The sequence below is a fragment of the Passer montanus genome, unplaced genomic scaffold (genome assembly GCF_014805655.1).
Source record: "Passer montanus isolate IOZ18808 unplaced genomic scaffold, ASM1480565v1 scaffold47, whole genome shotgun sequence".
Classification (NCBI taxonomy): Eukaryota; Metazoa; Chordata; class Aves; order Passeriformes; family Passeridae; genus Passer; species Passer montanus.
The window spans coordinates 4,290,833-4,310,721 of NW_024369596.1; the positions used below are offsets into that span (position 1 = coordinate 4,290,833).

Sequence of the window (19,889 nt, forward strand, 5' to 3'; positions counted from 1 at the left end):
TTTGAAGCGCTGTGTCCTTGTTTGAATTGGTGGGGTTAAAGGGGTTTTAAGGAAGAAGGAGCCTCAGGGTTGTTTGTTTGTGGAGCAGCAGCTCCTGGTGACAGCCTAGGCTGCTCCAAGCCATGTGTCCATGGGGAGCAATGCTTTGGAGGGACCTGGGGCTTCCAGGATAGCTGTGGGCAGCTCTCTTATTTCCCCAGAGGTATTTGGGTTCCTTTGTCTTTTTCTACCTTGTCATTCTCTCTGCAAAATGGGATAGTGGCTTTGCAGCTTGCAGGTTGTTTCCTTCCTGCGGTATCGGGGGTTGTCGGGTTGTCAGCAGCCTGGAGATAGCAGGGATTGCTGACAGCAAGCAGAACTCAGTCAGAGCTGCGCACAGAAACCTTGCTCAGCCTTTGAAACCGCAGTCAAACCCTCCCCCAAGGTTATTCTTCTTCATAAAACACTCTTAGTTTTGTTTGCTGCAAACCTAGATTTTAATCCCAGCATCCAGGCAGAGCTGGGCTTTGAAGAGAATTGGGTTGGAGTCAGAAGTGAATGGCTGAGGCCAGGATGACTGAAACAGATGAATTAAAGCTGACCTAGGAAGATGGAGATGTTCCCATCCACACCCCGGCTGTGCCACTTGCATATTTATCTCATTGTGCCTGATACCACTGGGAATAAATCAGCAGTGAGACATGCAGGGAGCATCTCTGCTGCCTCTGAGAGTAGAGACCTGCACCAGCATTTGCCCACAGCTCCCATCAAACTCCCAGGGAAGTTTTCCAAAGCCTGCAGAAACCAAGAGCCTTCCCTCACCTAATGGTTTTCTTCCCCTCACTTCAGCCCTTAGAAGTAGGAATTTCAAAGTTGAAAAAACATCCCCTGCACCGGCCACAGAGGGGAAGACTGAAAATACTGAGAATTTTTATTTCTCCTGGGACCTGCAGCCTGAGCAGCCCGGGTAGTTCAGACAGGCTGAGAACAAGTGTTCAGACCTCTACCTGCATAACACGACTGCCAAACCTGCCCAGCAGTGCCTGGAGACAAGGGGAGTGTGCAGGGTGAGGAGTGGGAGCAGGGTAATTTCCTCCCCAGTTCTGCAGAGATCCCACCCAGCTCCCTGCAGCTCCCAGCCCTCCTGCTCTGCCCCTTCCAGCAGCAGCACAGGCAGCAGCTGAGAGCTCCCAGGGGCTGCCCCAGCAGTGAGAGATTCTGGAGGCTGGTTTGTGTTGGTTGGTTGGTTTGGGAGAGCAGGTGTGTGTGTAGAGGTGAAAATCCCAGAGTGGTTTGGGTTGGAAGATAATACAGTCCCACTTCCACTATCCCAGGATGCTCCAAACCCTGTCCAACCTGGCCTGGAGCACCTCAGGAATGGGGCAGCCACAGCTTCTCTGGGCAGCATTAAATATGAGTGGCAGGGCAGGGCTGCCCTGGGTGGTGGTGAGAGCCCTGGGGATACCTGGGATTGTCTTGCCCAAGCTGAGAGGACCATGTTGGAGGGGATGAGGGTGCATGGTGGGCAGAGGAACACAAGTGCTGCACTTCTTGGCTGCAGGGCACAAGCCATTCCTTCAGGAGAATACAAGTTTTCAAGGCCCCATTTATCTCTATGGAATCATCAGTCAGGCATGTTTTTCTCTTTATCTTGAAACCTTGCTGGTTTGGCTGCTCTGCTGATAGAAAAGGTTTGGTTTGGGGAGACAAACCCTGAGTCTGAGCAGGGCTCTGGGGTGTGCTGTCCCTCAGCTGTGCATCACATGAGGATGGAATTGCTGGAGGGACACCTGGTCCTGCTGCCCCCAGCCACAGGAGCTGGTGGTGCCAGCCTAGCCAGCTCCATGGGCAGAGAGGTTCTGGTGCCATCCAGGTGTGAAAAAGAGCAGCACACACCGAGGAGGGTGGGAAGACAGGATTTTCCTTTCTCTTACCTGTGCTGGGGATGCCGTTTGGAGCCTCCCAGGACAGCCCAGGGCGTGGTGTTTCCCTCTTCCAGCACGGAGTGTAGGTGGCACAGCAGCTCTCTGATCATTCCTGCATCTCTGTATTCTGTAAATAAGCCCCGAGGCTACGCGATGGCTTCATGTTTAGAAACAGGATAAACAGGGCGATGTGATATCTATTTATTTGTTCTTTTATTAGTTCAGCACAGAGCTCACTTTGTGAGCATCTATGAAATGAGCCTTGTAATGTTCCCAGGAGAGGGGAGAAGCATTCCTGCTCCACTTGGCAGGTGAGGGAAGCTGAGGGTTCCAACACCCTCCCTGTGTATCCATGGCCAGGGTGGGACCGTGGTAGATGCAGGGGTGGATTCCAGATCCTGCTTTCCACTTCCAGCCTATAATGGCTGGTACCCAGGGCGTGGTGTTTCCCTCTTCCAGCACGGAGTGTAGGTGGCACAGCAGCTCTCTGATCATTCCTGCATCTCTGTATTCTGTAAATAAGCCCCGAGGCTACGCGATGGCTTCATGTTTAGAAACAGGATAAACAGGGCGATGTGATATCTATTTATTTGTTCTTTTATTAGTTCAGCACAGAGCTCACTTTGTGAGCATCTATGAAATGAGCCTTGTAATGTTCCCAGGAGAGGGGAGAAGCATTCCTGCTCCACTTGGCAGGTGAGGGAAGCTGAGGGTTCCAACACCCTCCCTGTGTATCCATGGCCAGGGTGGGACCGTGGTAGATGCAGGGGTGGATTCCAGATCCTGCTTTCCACTTCCAGTCTATAATGGGTTCAAATGCATATTTCATGCCCAGGCTCAGCATCTGTGCCCCAGAGCCCCTTTTCTGGTGTTTCTCCTACTCCTGGACTAATTTGGGAATGTGATTTTGCCTCCACACCTTGTCCCAGGGAGAGATCATTAAGTACTAATGATGGGAAAAGCTGTTAAACACAGACTGCCCCAAGAAGCTGTGGCTGCCCCATCCCTGGAGGTGTCCAAGACCAGGTTTGAAGGGCCTTGGGGCACTCTGGGATAGGGGAAGATGTCCCTGCCCGTGGCAGGGGTGGGACTGGATATTTTATGAGGTCCCTTATGGGGCACCCACATCTTCTCTGGCAATGACCAGTGCCTCTCACCCTCACATCCTAATATCCAATGTATCTCACCCTTCCTAATATCCAATTTAAACCTGCCCTCTGTCAGGTCAAAGTCATTCCCCCTTGTCCTGTCACTGTCTGCTTCCCAGGGATGTGGGAAATTTGGGACAGGGCTCTTGGAAGCATCTCTTTGGCAGAGACTGTGCACTGTGATGGGGTTTTTGTTGTGCTGTTTGGTTTGGTTTTGGTTTTTTTTCCAAGACAATGTCCTTGGTGAAGCAACTTGAACTTTGGCTGCTTTGATATGGAAATGTTTTGGCAATGAAGCAAAATGTCACATGTCTGTAATGCTCCCCCCCATCCCTTCCCTCTAAAGTGGGGTTTTCAGGGAAAGCGACCACACAGGAGTTGAAAATTTGCCCAAATGTACTAAATACCATCAGAAATGGCAACAAAAAAAATTCTTGGCATTGCAGAGAAAATCTTAACATTTTGCTTTCCTTAGGAAAAAAAAATTAAAAAATCCCTAAACCATGCTGGATGGTTGTCAGAAATGCTTCAGGAAAATTAAATCCATGTTTTTCAAGCTTTTAGGGTGATGTTGTGGTGTTTCTGCTGTCCCTGGGTGCCCCAGCACCTCCGAGCTTTGCTTGAGCAGCACTGGGTGTTCTCAGAGCTGGTGTTTTTTATTCCTTTAATATTTGGTGTAAGAAGGAGGCTGCTTTAACTGCTCCAGGTGGGTGTCTGTAGAGCTGCCTCCGTTTTGGATTTCATTTGTCAGGTTTACACACTCTTTAAACGTGCCATATGCCGGGGTTCAGCCGGGGATTGTAGCTGAGCATTAAGTGTAGAGTAATCCCATTAAAATCCCCAGGGATTGCTGTGGGTCCTGCTCAACCACAACCTGCCTTCCCACGCTGTAATCTTGACTCCAGGCTGGGTTTGTGTGGCCCTGGGGGGATTTTGTGGAAGAGGGAAGGATTTGTGTGTGAATTTAGGGCATGAGGATGGTGTTGGAGGGTCTACCTGGGCACTGACTGCTAAACCAGCCCTGAGCCAGTTGTAAGTGAGGAGCTTGAGCCTCCAGTCTGGATTTTCTGCCCTTGGAGCTCAAGCACCACGATCAATGTGAAGAACAAGTCGCATTTTTTTCCCACAATTACCTCAGCAGGTTGTTTAATTTTTTTTTTCCTTTTGCTGAATTCATGCGATAAAACGCATTAAATGTAACAGCACGGAAAATAAAAGTTCCGTTTGCAGACGGAGCCTGATTTAGTATGAAGATAAAACAACTGGAAAAATTAAGTGGGATAAATAAATTCTGCTGGGAAGAGGCCGAGGTGAGAGAGGGGGAGGTGTGTGTGGCAGTGCTGGCAGTGGTCAGTGCAGCTGTGAATCCCATTCCCAAGGAATTCCACCTGGGAAAGGGGTGATGCTTTGCTTTGTACCCTCTCCCACAAACTGGTGGGTGCTCAGTTTTGTCCCAGGAGAGTGAGATGTGATTTACCCTGCATAGGGAGGGTGTGTATTCGTCCTGCCTGTGCTCGTGCCATCTCTTTTGGGTGAAGAAATGAGAATATTCGGCAGCAAATGGGAAAAGCACAAAGCGGGGCTGTGGGGTGTGGGGGAAGAGGTGTCGGGATGGATTGCCAAATATGCTGGGGAAAAATTAGCAGCTGCAAGTGTGCAAGAGAAAGGTGGAGAAGAAAAGGGGTAGAGACAGATGGAGAGAAGGAGGGAGAGAAAGAGGAGGTGGGAGGAGAGGGAGGAGGGGATAATAGTGTGGAAAGAAATTAGTTAAAAATCTTATAGCCCCGAGCCCAGACACCATCTGGATGGTGCAGGGTACTGAGACACAGCTCCACGTTCACCATGGAGGTGGCACATATGTCTTGGCCAGGTAGGGTGGCCGAGATGCTCAGGGTTAGAAATTCCCCATGCCCCAGGAAGGAGCCTTAAAAGAGCCCAGTTTTGTGAAAAAAGTGCCCGTGGCTGTCTGCCAGCTGGGGACCAGAGAGGAGCTGTTGTTGTTGAAAATCTTGTCTGGGGTTTCCAGAGGGAGATCTGGAGAACTTCCACTTCCACTGGTGCTGGAGGGCGAATCCCTGGGAGCAAAGATTACTCTTTGATTAAACAAGCACAAGGCCTCCAAGGACTGCTCTTCCCTACAGCGCTGCCGGGCTTTTGCTTTCCTGGGTGCAGCATTAACCCCTTCTGTTTTGAACAAGGCTGAACAGCTGAGAGACATCAAAGTTCATCCCAGAGAAAGGGAAAAAATAGTAAAAAAATTTCTTTCTCGTTATCTGTGCCTTAAGATTTAGTTTTCTTTGCCTGCTGAGGACTGTGACAAGCACATGGTTTGTTGTGCCCATGAGGGAAAAGCTGCTGTCCTAGGGTGAAGCACATCTCTGTGGTACAGCTGTTTCCTAGCATTCCCCTACCCAGGCAGGTTTAAAGGAGTGAGAAATGGTCCTTGGATCTTTTTTGGGAAAGGCAGTGCCCAAAGGAGGAGGTGGCACTTGCTGGCCAAGTGTGCAGTGTCCCAGTGGTACTGCAGTCCCTCCCTCCCTCACTGCACTGATCCCAAGGAGCTGGACTCACTCCCTGCTGCACCGTGAGCATTTCAGTGTGCCCTGAGCTTCGTGGAGAAAAGGGAAATAATCTGGGAGTGTGAATGAGGCTGGGGAAGGAAACCCAGCGTGGCCATCCGTAGGTCCCAGTGGCTGCAGGCTGCTTCCCAGTGTGACGCTGGAGCAGCGCTGTGGCTGAGCTGCCTCACGGCCCCCGGGCTCTGGTCCCTCACTAATTACTTCCAGGCCTGTACTCCTGACATTTGCAAGCTCCTGATTAGAGCAACGAGGGAGAAATCTCGGAGGGAGAGGGAGGCTAAACTGCACCACTAATAAAAGCTGAGATTGACAATGGGCTGGGAGGCGACAGCCGGGGAGGTGCAGGGACTCGTCCTTGCCGGCTCAGTTTCTTCCTGAGCCTCTGGGATGATGAGAGAAGGTCAGGGCTTGTTAACGTCACCGTGAGGAGCAGGATCCGCCACTGCCATATGCCTGGTGCCCCCAGGGCCTGTGCCAGCCTTGAGTCCCTCTCAGCCAGGCGTATTTTTAGCCACGGACCTGAACTGAAGCCACCCTGTACAACCTCAGGTCTGCAACTGTCTCGGTGCAAAAGTGCCTCTGCCTCTGTGTCTGCTGACTTTGTGCTTCATGCAAATTTTGCAGCCTCCTGGATTTCAAATATTTTTCCCCTTGCCCTTTTCTCTCCCACATCCCATCTCGCTCCCTTCATTTGATGTCAGTGCAGTCACTGGGGAGGTACTGTTAACCCCAGCAGTGGGACTGGCACATATTTGTGATGGGGTGGCCCAGAATGCCAAACCAGGAGAGGCTGCTCTGGTTCCCTGGGTGCCCACAGTGGCCCCTGGGATGAGCATGGTTGAGCCATGTCTCCTGCAGTCTCCTGCACAGCCATTCCAGGCTGTTAGGTCCCTACCCAGCTACATAATTATGGATCACATTCATTTCCCAGCCCTCTCTCTCTCCCCTCCCTGATGCCCCATATCCCCTTACCTGTCTGTAGCAGCCAGTTCAGTTCTCTGTCTGTCCATTTATTCCCTGCCTTTGCATCCGTTCATGGATCCATGGCTCTCCAGCCTCCTCAGAGTCTCTCTGTGAGGCAGAGAGGCTTTTTCCCCCTATAAATCTTCCCTCTCCTGGACTGCTCTGGCTCTGGCAGGCTTTGTGCTACACGCACTCTACGTCTACAGCTTCTATCCCAAGGGGTAAACACCATTTTACCCAGCAGAGCTCGTGCAGCATGCTTGTCCCCTGGAGCTAATCCTGCTGCTGGGTGAGGCTCAGCAGCACCCGTGGTCTCACTGCTGGGGCTGCCATGGGTTTGTGCTGGGTCCTGCTGCTCCCTCCCTTCCAGCAGACACAGCTCCTCCGTGCCAGAGTGGAGCAGCTCAGGAAGGAGTGGAGTGTCCTTTCTCTCCCATCTTCCCCCCACAAAGAATCCCTGGCATGGAAGCAGCCAACCTGCACATTTGGGGTTAAGGCAACTTTTCAGCAGCTGAAGAGCTTTCTGGTGGAAAACTCAGCCCTGCTTTTCTCCGTGCTTCCCTGGGCTCCCAGGCTGCCCTATTTATCCAGCTGCAGTGAGCATCCCTCTGGTGCTGGGTGCCAACACACATCTCTGCAGTGCCAGCCCGTGGCTAGTGGCTCTTTAGGGTCACTGAGTCCCACTGCCACGTACAAAGAACCTGCTCTGCTGAAAATTTGGCTTGGGATCACTGAAAACCCCTTGCAAAGCCCCTTTATCAGCTCTAATAGTGTTTGGATCTCTGGATGAGATTGGTGTCCTGAATTAGCTAAAACTCCCTTGTTGGTGGTTATTTTCCTCCTCTAGCCCCTGGGAGGGACAGGTTCCCTGGGATACATCAGCAGAGGAGGCAGATGTGCTTTGGAGGAAGGCACCCAGCCAAGGTCCAGCCTGGCTTGGGCTGAGGAGCTGTGTGAGGAGCACTGGCAGCACGGGGCTAGTTTTCTTCTGTGGGCACACACAGATGTGTCTGGATGGTCACCAAGGTCTTGGTGTCTTCAGCTGCTCTTTGAGGAGATAAATGGTGGTCTGTGGGTGTCTCCAAAGGGAGAAATTTGTTGAAATTTCTTGTTGATGCTCTGTTGTGAGCAGCAGGGTGGAAAGCCCTTGGGCTTCCTAATTCAAGGATCTCAGTGTCAGGGAGCAGGGACAGGAAAGACAGGAGCTTTGGAGCTGTCTTACACCATCCCATGGGGCAAGGACGTGGAGACAGGACCCTATTTCTCACAGGCAGAGAGAACTGGAGCCATTCCCCCCGGGGATATGCATCAACAGGTGGAGGCAGGGAAAGATGCTGCGGTGGGCGAGGGTTTGGGCAACCTGCTGCTCTCGAGGGCAAGCTGGGGGTGCGTGGTGCGAGAAAAGCCCTCTCTGCAGTGGGGCTGAAGCGGGCGAAGGGCTGGGGGGTCCCTCGGCTGGTGGTCGCCGTGCGGGAGCGCGGCGCGGCGGGGGTTAATGTGCGTGTCCTCCTGCGCATCCCGCCCCGCTGCCGCCCGCCCGTGTGCGGGGCTCGGGCCGTGCGGGAGCCGAGGCGCCGGGCAGCGCTGGAGCCGCTGCCATGACAACCCCGGGGATGCTGCCGGCCGGGGCCGGGGTGCTGCTGTCGCCGCCGCCCCCCCGCGTCTCCCCCGCCCCGCTGAGCGCCTGAGCCGCAGCCCGAGCAGCCACCGGCCCCGCGGGGGCTGCGAGACCCTCTGGACACAGCCGAGGAGCATCGGGGACATCGCCTGCAGCTCCGCGGGGAAGTTTCGATCTTGCGACAGAACCGGGATTTTGGGGAGCTTTATTGGGCTTTTTAATTTTTTTGTATATTTTTTTAAATTCTCCTTTCTCTCTGTGATTTAAACAAAAGCTCAAGAGCCGGAGAACAGCCCAGCCCCGGCCCGCTGTGTCCCCCTCGGTGCCGATGCCGCCCTCCCCTTCCTTTCACAGACACTCACGTTTCCTCCGTGGGTTATAAACTTTTGATGCCAGATCTCCGCAGCGCCTGCCCAGCTGCAGCTGAAAGTAGCGTCTCCAGCAGCCGCACATCTGTGACCTTCATCTCGTGCTCCGCACCTTCTCTCCTCCTCTTCCTCCTCCTCCCCCCGGCCCTCCCGTCCTCCTCCCTCGCCCGAGGACAGCGGGACTCCCTCCGATGCCGCTCGGCAGGCTCAGCGCTCGCAGCCAGCCTTGCCGGGGGCTCTCCTGATCTCCGTGGAGCTCCGCAGCGCTCGCCCCGGTGGTTTTGCTCCCCCCCATCCCTCCTCTCCACCCACCCCTTCCCCCTTTTCGCCTTGTCGGGTGTGTTTTTTGCCTGTTGGAAAAGTCCCCGCTGCCCAGGATGGGGGTCGGTGGGTGCTTGGCCCTGCCCTGGAGGTGCCTGGTCGTCCTCTGTCTCAGGCTGCTCTTCCTTGTGCCCGCAGGAGTGCCCGTGCGCAGCGGAGATGCCACCTTCCCCAAAGCCATGGACAACGTGACAGTGCGGCAAGGGGAGAGCGCCACGCTCAGGTAGGAGCAGCTGGACGGGGGCTCGGGGGGTCGGGGGGTCCTGCTTGATGCTTTTGGGGGATGCTCTGTGCCCGGCGGGGCTGCCGGAGGGTCCTGGGACCAGCAGGAGACTTTGCACGTGTCCCAGGGGCTCGTCCCCGTCGCGGCAGGGGACACTCCGGGTGGCAGCGTGTCCCCGTCGTGGTGGGGTCAGCCCGTGCCAGCGGGTTTGGAGGGACGGATGCGCCGGTGCTTCTCGGGCTGCAGCGCGGGGCTGGCAACCTCCTGGGGGGGCTGCGGGTGCCAGACGCGGAGACGACACAGGGCTTTAGGTGGCAGACAGTGAGTTAGTGCTGCCTGAAAAGCCCAAAGTTGAGCCTGCGTGGGAAGGGAGCGGGGTCCGTGCTCCTGGCGCCGGGGCCAGCCTGCGCTGCCAGCGGCTTTCCAGGGCTGCGATGCCTCCGAGGTGTCAGTGTTTTCCTCGATCGCTTTATAGTCTCTGCACGAATCCGTTAATATCAAATCAATCTTTTACTCCAGGGGTGCATCTTATGAATTCTGATGGATGCTTTCCCTTACGTTGTTTGCTGTAGGAGAAGCACAGGCTGCTGATATGCAGATGGGTCACTCCTGTGCCGCACAGCCCAGCCGAGCATCCCTTTCATTCCCTGAACGAGTTACAGGTGTACGCGGTGCATTGCCCAGGTAGCACAGCAGCTCTCCACAGGCATCGCGGCCAGAGGAGCAGAGAGCAGCCCAGCCTTTTTTTGGAGGGCAGTGGGGCTTTGGGTCGTGCTGTGCGTGCTTCAGGCAGCCCCGGGAGGACCCGAGCCGGTTAATCCGGGCGCTGTGGGACTTAGGGAAGGAGCTCGGGGATGGTGGGACGTGAGCGTGGAGCAAGAGAGCCCGGAGGAGTTTGTCTGCTTTACGTGTGCCCCTCACCCGAGGCTGGCTGCTCCCTCGCTCAGACCCGGAGGAACAGGGTCTCTGCAGCAGAGAGCAGCTGCTCTTCCCAAAGCCAGGCACGGGGATGGCACAAGCAGAGCCTGTCACGCTCTCGGTGAGCAGCAGAGCCGGCGCAGGGCTGAGGAGCTGGCGCTGCTTTGAGCAGAGGCTGCTGTGCTCACCTGGGTGGCCGGGCAGGTTTCCGTGCCTGAGGTGGGCTTTGTAGGGAGAAGTGTTTGGTGGTTTTGGGAATCAGGCTCTGGCTGGGGCTCTGTGGGTTCCGTGCTGCAGAGGGAGGTGTTGGTTGCCTGTCTGCCCTCTTCCCACCACGTTCACTGCCAGACTTTGGGATGCTGTCCCTTTTCCTGTACCCTGGGACATTCTTGTCATCACCGCGTGTTCCTGGGGGCTGTGGCACAGCTGGAGAGCAGAGGGCTATCTCCTTGTGCTCTTCCTAATTGAGCTGCAATGATGATTAACCTGAGCTGTGTGAGCAAGGCAGTTTGAAGAAGGAGAGTTCCCCAGAGAGGTGCCTTTGGCCCTGCTGCTCTTTTCCTCGCTGCTGGAACTTGTCTCTGTGGTGAAGTGTGGGCTTTGGGGCTCTCAGGGGTGATGTTCGTCAGAGCAGGATGGGTGCCTGTGCCTGCTCCCTGCTCCCTGGGGAGCCCCTGCAAGTCCAGCTGAGCCTGCTGCCAGCAGAGGGCTGACTTGGATCTCCTTTTTTTTTCTTTTTTTTTTCTTTTTTTCTTTTTTTATTATTTTTTTTTTTAAATTTCTAGTCTTCTGTCCCCTTTTCTGCGCTGTTTGCAGGAGGGGATGTTTGTGAAGCAGCCCTGGGTGGGAGATTTTAGCTTTCCTTTAAGAAACTCTGCATCCTCCAAGTGTTGACACTTAGAGGAAGCCCCTGCCCCAAAAGCACCTGGTTTTATCCCTTTCCCCCCTTGGCATCTACTCCTACCCAGGCTCTCCAGTGCATCTTTTCCATGCTCTTACCCCCTCCCTTCTCCTCTTCAAGTCCAGCTTTCCCCTGCTGCCGGCAGCTTTCTGCCTCCAGCTCCCATTTTCTCCCACTCTGCTCCATCTTTTCTTACACTGCTGTTTCCCAGTGGTCCTTCTCTTCCCTCCTCTACTTGTTTCCTGCTGCTGCCCCTCTGCAGCCTCTGGGTGGCAAGTAGTTTTCCATCTTCCCTTGGGATCTGGCGATGGGCAGGGAATTGCACACAGCAAGCCAAAGAGGTGGCATCAGTGGGGGGTTGAAGGCAGGAGGACAAAGGTGGAGCATCTTGAGGATGGGGCTGATGTTTATTTGCAGGCTGTGATTTCCTATGAAGAGCCAGGCAGGGAAAAGTGCCGTGGGAAGTCTTTCCCAGTGAGTGGTGTTTTGGTGTAAATGGTGTTTTCTCCTGTGCACCCACAGGAGGAGGTGGTGGTGTCCCCTGCTGTCCTTCCTGCAAATGGCACTTTTCTTGGGGCTCAATCCAAGGAGATGGGCTTTGCAAAACTGAGAGCTGTAATTCCAGTGTGTAGCTCTTGCAGAATTAGCCCCAGTCCTGCTGGGTCTGGATGGCCAGGTCCTCTCCCTCATCCTGGCTGTGAGATGGGCCGAGCCTGCAAATCTCCCTGGCTCCTGCAGGGTTGGTGGAAGCTCTTTGCTTTCCAAGATCAGCCCTTTAACCACCCCTTGCATTGCAGAAAGGAGCTGGGAGAGCGAGCAGCCCTGTGTGAAAGTGGTGGAGGAAGCCTGGAGGCTTTTCAGGCTGCTGTGGGTTTCCTGTATTGGATTTTGGGCGCTTCCATTTCCAGCTCTCCACCCTTTTTCCAAGGGAGGCTCAACATTATCCTTGCAGAAACTCAGGCTCCATCTACAGGCAACTTGCAGGTCATCTTAGATCAGCAACAAATAATTTCCATTTTAAGCAGAAATTGTTGGTAATTCACTCCTTTTTATTGTAAGAGCAAACAATTCCCATAATACTCAGGCACCTTTCCTCTCCTGGGAACTAAAGGCAGTATGGAAATTCTCTGTGTACTGTTGAGAATAAAACCAAACTGCCTCTTCCCTGACTCAGGAACACAAAACTCAGGTGTTGAGATGGCAGGAGTAACTGAAACAGATGGCAGGGACATAAAACAGAGCAAGGAGCACACCAGGAACCACAAGGGGTGTCATACATGGTCACTTTTTAATCTCCCAGCTGGGATTTGATGTGGAAACAAGGATTAAGTTCCTTCTTTTGGGAAGAATGCCATTGAGTCTTGGCTTTCTCCACAAGCTGCTCGTTGGATGCACGTCCCGGGGTTGCTGTGGGGGCATCACTGGCAGGTCATGGCTGGCCAAACCCCATGGGCTGATCCTGCCTGGAGACTTTGGTTGGGTTTTATCCCAGCTGTGTCAGTGGTGGAAGCATCTCCATGAGCCAAAGGGGGAGCTGTGGCAAATATTCCCACGGTGTTAAAATGGGGATGGAAATGGGATCGTCCCGCTGTGCCGCCAGCAAACCGACCTTTACAGCAGCCGTCAGTACAGTTCATAAAGACATAAACCACCAGCTGCTCAAAATTTCAAGGCTTTATAGTTTTATCTGTATTTAAGAAATATTGTTGGTTTTTTTAAGGGAGAGAGTGCGTTTTAGAGATTGGAGGGATTAGCTGGGAGATGGGCTCTGCTGAGTTTTTTCTATGGCTGTCACTACAAGGACACCAGGACTTGAGGATGCCCCTCTCAGCCTCAGTTTCCCCATCTGTAAAATGACCCAACAGCAGTGGTTTATCAGTGATGATTAGAGGAATGGGTGATGCTAAGGCAGGTATAACTAGGCTTTTTTTCCAAACTAAATAATACAGAGCTGCTTTTTCTCTGTATATAAGGGCAAATTTTCAAGTAAAATCCCCTGGGCTTGTCTGCTTCTGGTGAACCCATGGCCTCTCCTACTGCCTGTCCATGGAGGAGACCAAGAAGTCAGGCTAGCTTTGCTTATTCACATCCAAGACTCTGTGCCTGGCTGTATTCTGTCAATTAGCAAGTGTGAGAACAATCCCAATTAAAAATAAAAAGCCCGAATAAAATATCATGAGATGCTGTTCTTCCATTTATTTTCACAATTATGGTTTTAATTATTTCTGACAATGCTGCTTTGATTCTTCTTTTTTTCTTTTGGTATAATAACCTACCACAGTCTATTTTCCAGCACGCAACAAGACCTCAGTAAATGCAACCAGCAGGAGCAGGAGGCAGGACCACAGTCTCCAGGCATAGGTCTGGGAAGTCAGGAAATCACTTTTTTTTGCCTCTTTTTCAGTCAAACTGCTGATATTCCATGTGCCTACCTGTTAATGGGGGTTGTGACACTCACCTGTCGCCCTGCAACAGCAGCCACGGACCTGGCAGAGAAAAGAAGCGTTAATGCATCCACATCTCTGCTGTTAAATCCTTGCTGGGGAGCAGGAAGAGAGTCACCGCTCTTTGTGTGCAAATGCTAAAAGCGTGGGGATTAGCGCAGAGCAGATTAGTGAGGACTTGCTCCATTGCTGCCCCTTCCTTCCCCCCCTCTCCTACCCAAAAACTTTTCTGGAGCAGCTAAATATATACCTGCCGTTTCCAAGGTAGAGCTCGCTGCGTGGCGGAGCTGTAATTGGCGACTCAGGGAAATTACAGCCATGGATTCTGGCATTTGGATCCTCCTGGCTGGCATAATAATTTCTCCCTAGGTAGCTGGTATTTAACTTGTCTTATCTGCTCCTGATAGTTGTAATTACAGTGCCCGCTAATTTCACTGTAATATTGCAGCCACTGGAAGGGTGGTTGGAGAAAGGTCAGGGGGTTGCAGGAGGGCTCCTTCCTCCCCAGCCTGCTGCACCAATGATGCTGCCAAAATGCTGATGCTGAGCCCATGGGGCTGGTGCCCAATGTCCCTGGCTGTGCCCCTTCCCACCTTGGTGGGGCTGGAGCAGCCTCACAGCCTTGACAGGCTGGTTGTCATTTGATGTTGGTTGGTCTTGGGCTGGTTGTCCCTGGGGCTGGTTGGTGTTCCTTGTGTTTCATTGTTCCTCAGGCTGGTTGTTCCTGAGACTAGTGTTCCCTGCAGTTTGTTGTCCCTGTGGCTGATTGTCTCTGAGATTGGTTGTTCTGGGGTAATTGTCCCCGAGGTTGGTGTTCCTGGCAGTTCATTGTCCCTGAGACTGGTTGTTCCTAGGCTGATTGTCCCTGAGGTTGGTTGTGCCTGATGCTGGTTGTCCCTGAGGTTGATGTTCCTTGTGGTTCATTGTCCCTGAGGTTGGTTGTCCCTGAGGTTGGTGTTTCCTCTGGTTCATTGTCCCTATGGTTCATTGTCCCTGATGCTGGTTGTCCCTGATGCTGGTTGTCCCTGAGGTTGGTTGTCCCTGATGCTGGTTGTCCCTGAGGTTGGTGTTCCCTGTGGTTCATTGTCCCTGCAGTTGGTTGTCATTGAGGATGGTTGTCCCTGAGGCTGGTTGTCCCTGCTCCCTGCAGCTCGTTGTCCCCAACACTGGCTGTCCCTGCTCCAAGAGCACAGTCCTGCTGTGCAAGGGGAAGATTGAGGTCTGCTTTTGAGGAGATTCAGGGCTGGCTTTGGCGAATTCACCTTCAGCCAGCATGGCTTGAGCTGCTGCCTGTGCCAGCCCTTCTCCTGCTGAGCCAGCAGCAGGCAGGTTTTATGTGGGTGTAGGGCTGGGCTCAGTGTCAGAGAGCTGGGGAGTCCTGCTGACACAGGCTGGAACCACAGCACTGGGGGTTTGCTGCAGGAAAAGCTGGTTTGGAGAGCACAGCAAGCTGGTGGGGCTCTGCTGAGGGAGGAGGGGACACTCACTGTCACTTATCCCAGGGCCAGGATTCAAACCCTGGGAAGATCCTCTTGTCTAGCAAAAAAAACCCACCCCCCCACGCTAAGTTTTTAAGCTCCACTAGGCAGAAATATTTCCAAGTGGTGATATTTACCTCCCGGGGATGAGACTGAACTGTTGGTAATCCTTGCGCTATAGGGTACAGAGATCTTTTTGCAAGGATAATAAACTCCCTGGTAATAGCTGTCCTTCCCCTGGATCACGCACACTCCTCCAGGAGCTCAGGGCTTTGTTTCTGGAACAGGATTAGGTGTTAACGCTGCAAAACCAAACGGGGGCACAGTGGCTGTCTTTCACATTCCTGCTTTCCAAAGAGTTTCTCTGTTCCCTTGGCTGTTCTCACAGTTTGCCTCCTCCTTGCATTCCTCAGCCCTAAACCACGGATGCTTTTTACAACAGCTGGACATATTGTTTTAAGTGATAATCTTTAGATACTGCAGCCTAGCAGACAGTTCATAAGAAATATCTGATTCAGTGACTATCACTTCTTCCTCTGTCCTTGTGTGCAGCCTTTGAGGGTTAGGATGTGCTGTTTTTTCTTCTTTTTTTTTTTTTTAATGAGAAAAATAATTTCCCCACAGCCCCTGTCAACAATTTTTAGCCTGTAATGGGTTGTTTACTGCAGGTTGGATTTGATATTTAGGTCTTGTCTTTCCTGACAGAACCCTTCAAGGTCGGCTTTTCAGTGCAAAACACTCACATTTTATATTTCTGTTTTCTTATGAATATTTCCCAAGATTTGCTTAAAATGAGTTGTTTCCATGACTATGCTCACTTGATGGACTTGTTCCTTGGGATACAAATGGGTCTCCAAGTCTGTTTCTTTGTGGAGGGGGAGGATAATGAGAACAACATCTGTTGTGGTGTAAGCTGTAAATTTAAGATATTTTTTCTCATCCTGTAAAAGATCAGCAAATTGTGCTGATGCTGATGAGGTACTTTGTGCCATCTCCAGTGCTGATGGGTTCAGAGTGGGGGCACTTGAGGACATGTCACACATTTTGCTTTTTCTTCTCTTGGTTTGCCAAGGCTTGTGTGTGGTGTTACCTCTAGGCTGGAGCTGGAGAGAAGAGGAATGGCACTCCAGAAGGGAGAAAGTGGAAGAAGAGAAAGAAAAGTTGGGAAAGGGGAAAGAAAAATGTCAGGTGAAAGAAGGGAATGGATGAAGGTAAAACCAGGAGGTTGCAAAGAGTGCACCAAAGAAAAGTCCGCGACTGGTAACTCTCAGTGTGTGAATTTCAGCTTTGAAGGCTACCTCTAGGCTGGAGCTGGAGAGAAGAGGAATGGCACTCCAGAAGGGAGTGGAAGAAGAGAAAGAAACATTGGGAAGGGGGAAAGAAAAATGTCAGGTGAAAGAAGGGACTGGGTAAAGGTAAAACCAGAACGTTGCAAAGAGTGCACCAAAGAAAAATCCGCAGCTGGTAACTCTCAGTGTGTGAAGTTCAGCTTTGAGGGATGAGCTCCTAAATTAAAGCCCAGCAGCCAGTACAGAAATGTGGGGGGTTTGGCTTCAGCCAGCTGGTACCTGAGTTCCAATGGGATAGTGTATCCCTTCATTGGGTTTTTTATATCTTTTCTCTGTGTGTGTATATGTGTGCATGTGTGTATATATATATTTATATAAAAATCTAACAAATTTCTAACCCATATAAATCCAATTACCCATGTTTTGCCTGCAGGGAGCGAGGGAGATTAATGTTTGGTATTTTGGCAGGAATGTAAAAAGAAATAGGTGGTAATAACAATGAAGGCTCATAAAAAGGAGCCGATAGTCATGTCTGTGCCCGGAACTCGGCTGTAATTCTCCTGGAGATTTGTCGGCAGAGTGCCCTGCTCCCGTGGAGGGGCAGGAAAGAGCCAGGAGTGCTTCCTGGGCACTTGAGCATCCATCCTGCCAGTGAAGGTTCCATTAATGTGATAATAATAGAGGCTGATAGAGAGAAATGGTTTATGCTCCCAGGGCACCTTCTTGTGACAGATCCTGCTCTGTGTCGGGGCTCGTAGGAGCCACAGGAGCATATTACTCTTTATCCCTGTTTCACTGAGAGGCGAGTCCCAGGACAGAAGGATGAACATGGAAGGAGAGGAGGGAGCTGAGCTCTTCTCCACCCTCTGTGGTAAGTACTTGGTGGTGCTGGTCCCTGCAGGTCTGGCTTGGAGTGACATGGCCTGGGGAGTTTCAGGGAGGAACTTGGAGAGCCAGAGTTGTGCTCTCATCAGCTTTTCTCCACTCAGTCCTTTCCTGCAGTGTCCCCTCCCTTCCCTCTCATAAACCCAGGTGCTTGAGATGCCTTTTCCTGCTGCTCTTACTCATGGGACAGTAGCTTTGTTGGAGGATCATGAATCACTGCAAGCTTGTTCCCATCTCATCATGTTACTTCTGGCCTTGTCCCCTCATGCCAGTGGCCTCTCCCGTGTGGTGCCTGCAGTCAAACAGGCTGTGGTGGCAGAATGCTACTGAGTCACAGCTTTCCCTGCACTTTGCTCATTGGGTTTGCTGTGGGGGCATTGCTGGCAGGTCATGGTTGGTCATCCCGGTGGGTTGATCCTGCCTGGAAACCTTGTTTGGGTTTTATCCCAGCTGCATCACAGTGGTGGAAGCATCTCCACTGAAGAGATGCAGATGCCTGAGCAGAAGGTGCCCACCAGGCACCTCCACTCCCTCAGCTTCAACACTTGGGAGCCAGTCACTCAACATCCTTCCCTGACACCCTCACTCTGGTGTCTGGGTGACTTCCCTTGGCTGCTGTTGTCCCCTGTGTCATGGGTGGCACCTGCGCTGCTCCTGAGCTGTCAGCCATGGTCATGCATTAATCATGGTTCAGGTATTGTGTCCCTACAGCAGGTTCTGCCTTCTCTGCAGGCTTTGCATCAGGCTCCTTGCTCTCCGTTTATTACCACCACCGGTTTTATAACCCACTTTATCAGATGACTTTTTTTTTCCTTTCTTAAAGAGCATAACCCATGAGCAACTCATCATTTCCGAGAGAGGGAGAGTGCCGTTAGCTGGAGAGCAAGGGCTCCTTGCTCGTACCTGAAATGAGGAGCCTGCTTTACCGTGGTGTTGCATTTAATTCAATCAAGGCAGTTAAAGCCAAGATTTAAAGTCCTTTGTGTGATCACAGGAGTTGCTCTGATGCGGCAGCAGGTAGAAGGAAAGATTGAGCCCATTTCTGAGGAGACTCGGAGTAACTGTTGGCAGCAGCCAGGCCTGGGGCTGACTGCGGCAGCGGCCACGGTGGGAAGCTCTTAGCATTCACAGCGCGTCCCATCCCTGTCTCTGTCACCCTCCCTGCTCCTTCTCCTCATCCCCATATATTCCTTTAAGTAGAATTGATTTGTTTCTTTTTTTTTTTTTTTTAACTGGGGGGAGGGCTGTTTTTAATTAATATTCTTAACTGTATGATAATTGCACTGACTGGTCCCACCGCTGTCTGAGTCACCCTCTCCTCCCTTGTTCTTGCGGGAAGGCTCTTTGGACTTAATTAAAGTTAGGGATCCAGGGCTAGTGGGAACAGCAGGAGTCTTGCAGGGTTTTTGATGAAATGATTGCTGTGGGGGAAGTGGCTATTTCCTACCCAGAGCCGTAGATTGTGATGCTGAGACAGTGTTACGACCGTCTGGTTTGGCCACCTGCTTTTACACAGGCTGCTGCATCTCGTCCTGCATTTCCCACCCTGTGCCCACAAATCCCTCCTGGACACCCCAGCCCTTCTTTTGGGGTGAGAGGAGCCCAATTTCACAGTGTTGGCCCTTCTTAGAGACATCCCCTCCTTGTGGGAGTGTGTCCTGGAGCACCCCTGTCTGAGTTCCCCGTGCCTGACACTGGTGGGGTGTTGCAGGTCATGGTGGGGAGTTGCAGGTCATGGTGGGGAATTTTGGAGGGACAATGGAAAAGCTGCATGGACTCAGCAGACCTTTTTAATCTCTGGTTTCAGCGCTGGTGCTTGCAGACAGCACTGCCACCAGAGCTCAAATGCAGCCCAAGCAAGAGCTTAACAAGCTCCGAGAGCTGTCCAGAAAGTTATCCTGACACCAAGTGACAGACTCTCAATTGATATCCTCTGGAGACTTTAAACTCACTTCTGCGAGGTTTCCAAAGCTGGTTTTGTCTCATACCTGAAGAATCCTTTATCTGCTATGACGCCTCCCCTGCCTTGTCTCATTGCTCTTGACGTTTCTTTGTTGCCTGCTGCAGCTCGGGTAAACTCCACTGCAAAACTATTTAAGAGAGGTTTCTCTCAGCCTTTGCTCAGCTCTCTTGCTGGAGTTCTGGTATAAATCACCTGGGCTGATGCTGTTCTTGCTTGGCTCTGCAGGGAGGTGGCTGGAGTGATGTCAGGACCGCTGCTGCTCATCCCAAAGGGCAGGGAATGCTCCAGACCCCTGGGGAAGGGCAAATATAGTGGTTGGTGTAGAGAAGTGAGAGAAACTATTGTAGGAGATCACTCACCTCCCATCCTGGCAATGCTCTGGAGCAAACAAGCAAAATTATTTGTGATCAGCTAGAATGAACTAGAAAATGTGCCACAGCCAGTGGATGTTTGTCAAGGAGAAATTGTGTCAGATGAATGGAATCTCGTCTGTACCATGGAGTAAGGAGCCTGGTGGGCAGGGGGGAAGCAGGAGATGCCTCAGATGGTGACCCAGGCAAGGCTGGAGCTGCTGCCTGTGAGTGAGTGGGAAGCCTGGGATGGGAATCACTGTCTGGGACAGCTGTAAGGAAGCAGGCTGGAAGTGCTAAGGTGCTTCCCTGCTTCTGAGACCCAGCCCAGTCTAAAATCCACTTCCAGCTGGTAGGAAAAGCCACCTTTGAAGTAGTTTCAGGCTGCAGCTGGCTGGTAACGTCCTGCTGGATGGCACAGAGAGCTTGGGGAGCTGGCTTTATGCCCTGAATCTGCTTGTGCAGGAGTGTGCCTGTTCACAGCATCATTGTGCTGCAGGATTGGCATTTTGGGATGCCACCAAGGACTCTGGAGGC

General features: G+C 52.2%; 1 protein-coding gene across 7 annotated transcripts in view; it reads left to right on the forward strand.

The window, feature by feature from the left end:
* The window catches only part of OPCML (opioid binding protein/cell adhesion molecule like), a 294,773-nt gene that overhangs the window by 178,925 nt on the left and 95,959 nt on the right, over window positions 1-19,889 (forward strand). For 2 of the 7 annotated variants that reach the window (XM_039722098.1, XM_039722100.1), the window contains exons 1-2: window positions 7,814-7,909; window positions 9,040-9,124. In XM_039722098.1, the coding sequence (XP_039578032.1) occupies window positions 7,825-7,909; window positions 9,040-9,124 (170 nt within the window). In that variant the 5' untranslated portion in view covers window positions 7,814-7,824. Of the gene's footprint in view, window positions 1-7,813; window positions 7,910-8,072; window positions 9,125-19,889 lie in introns of those variants that run through there. The other 5 variants (XM_039722103.1, XM_039722104.1, XM_039722099.1 and 2 more) reach the window with 3 other exon arrangements.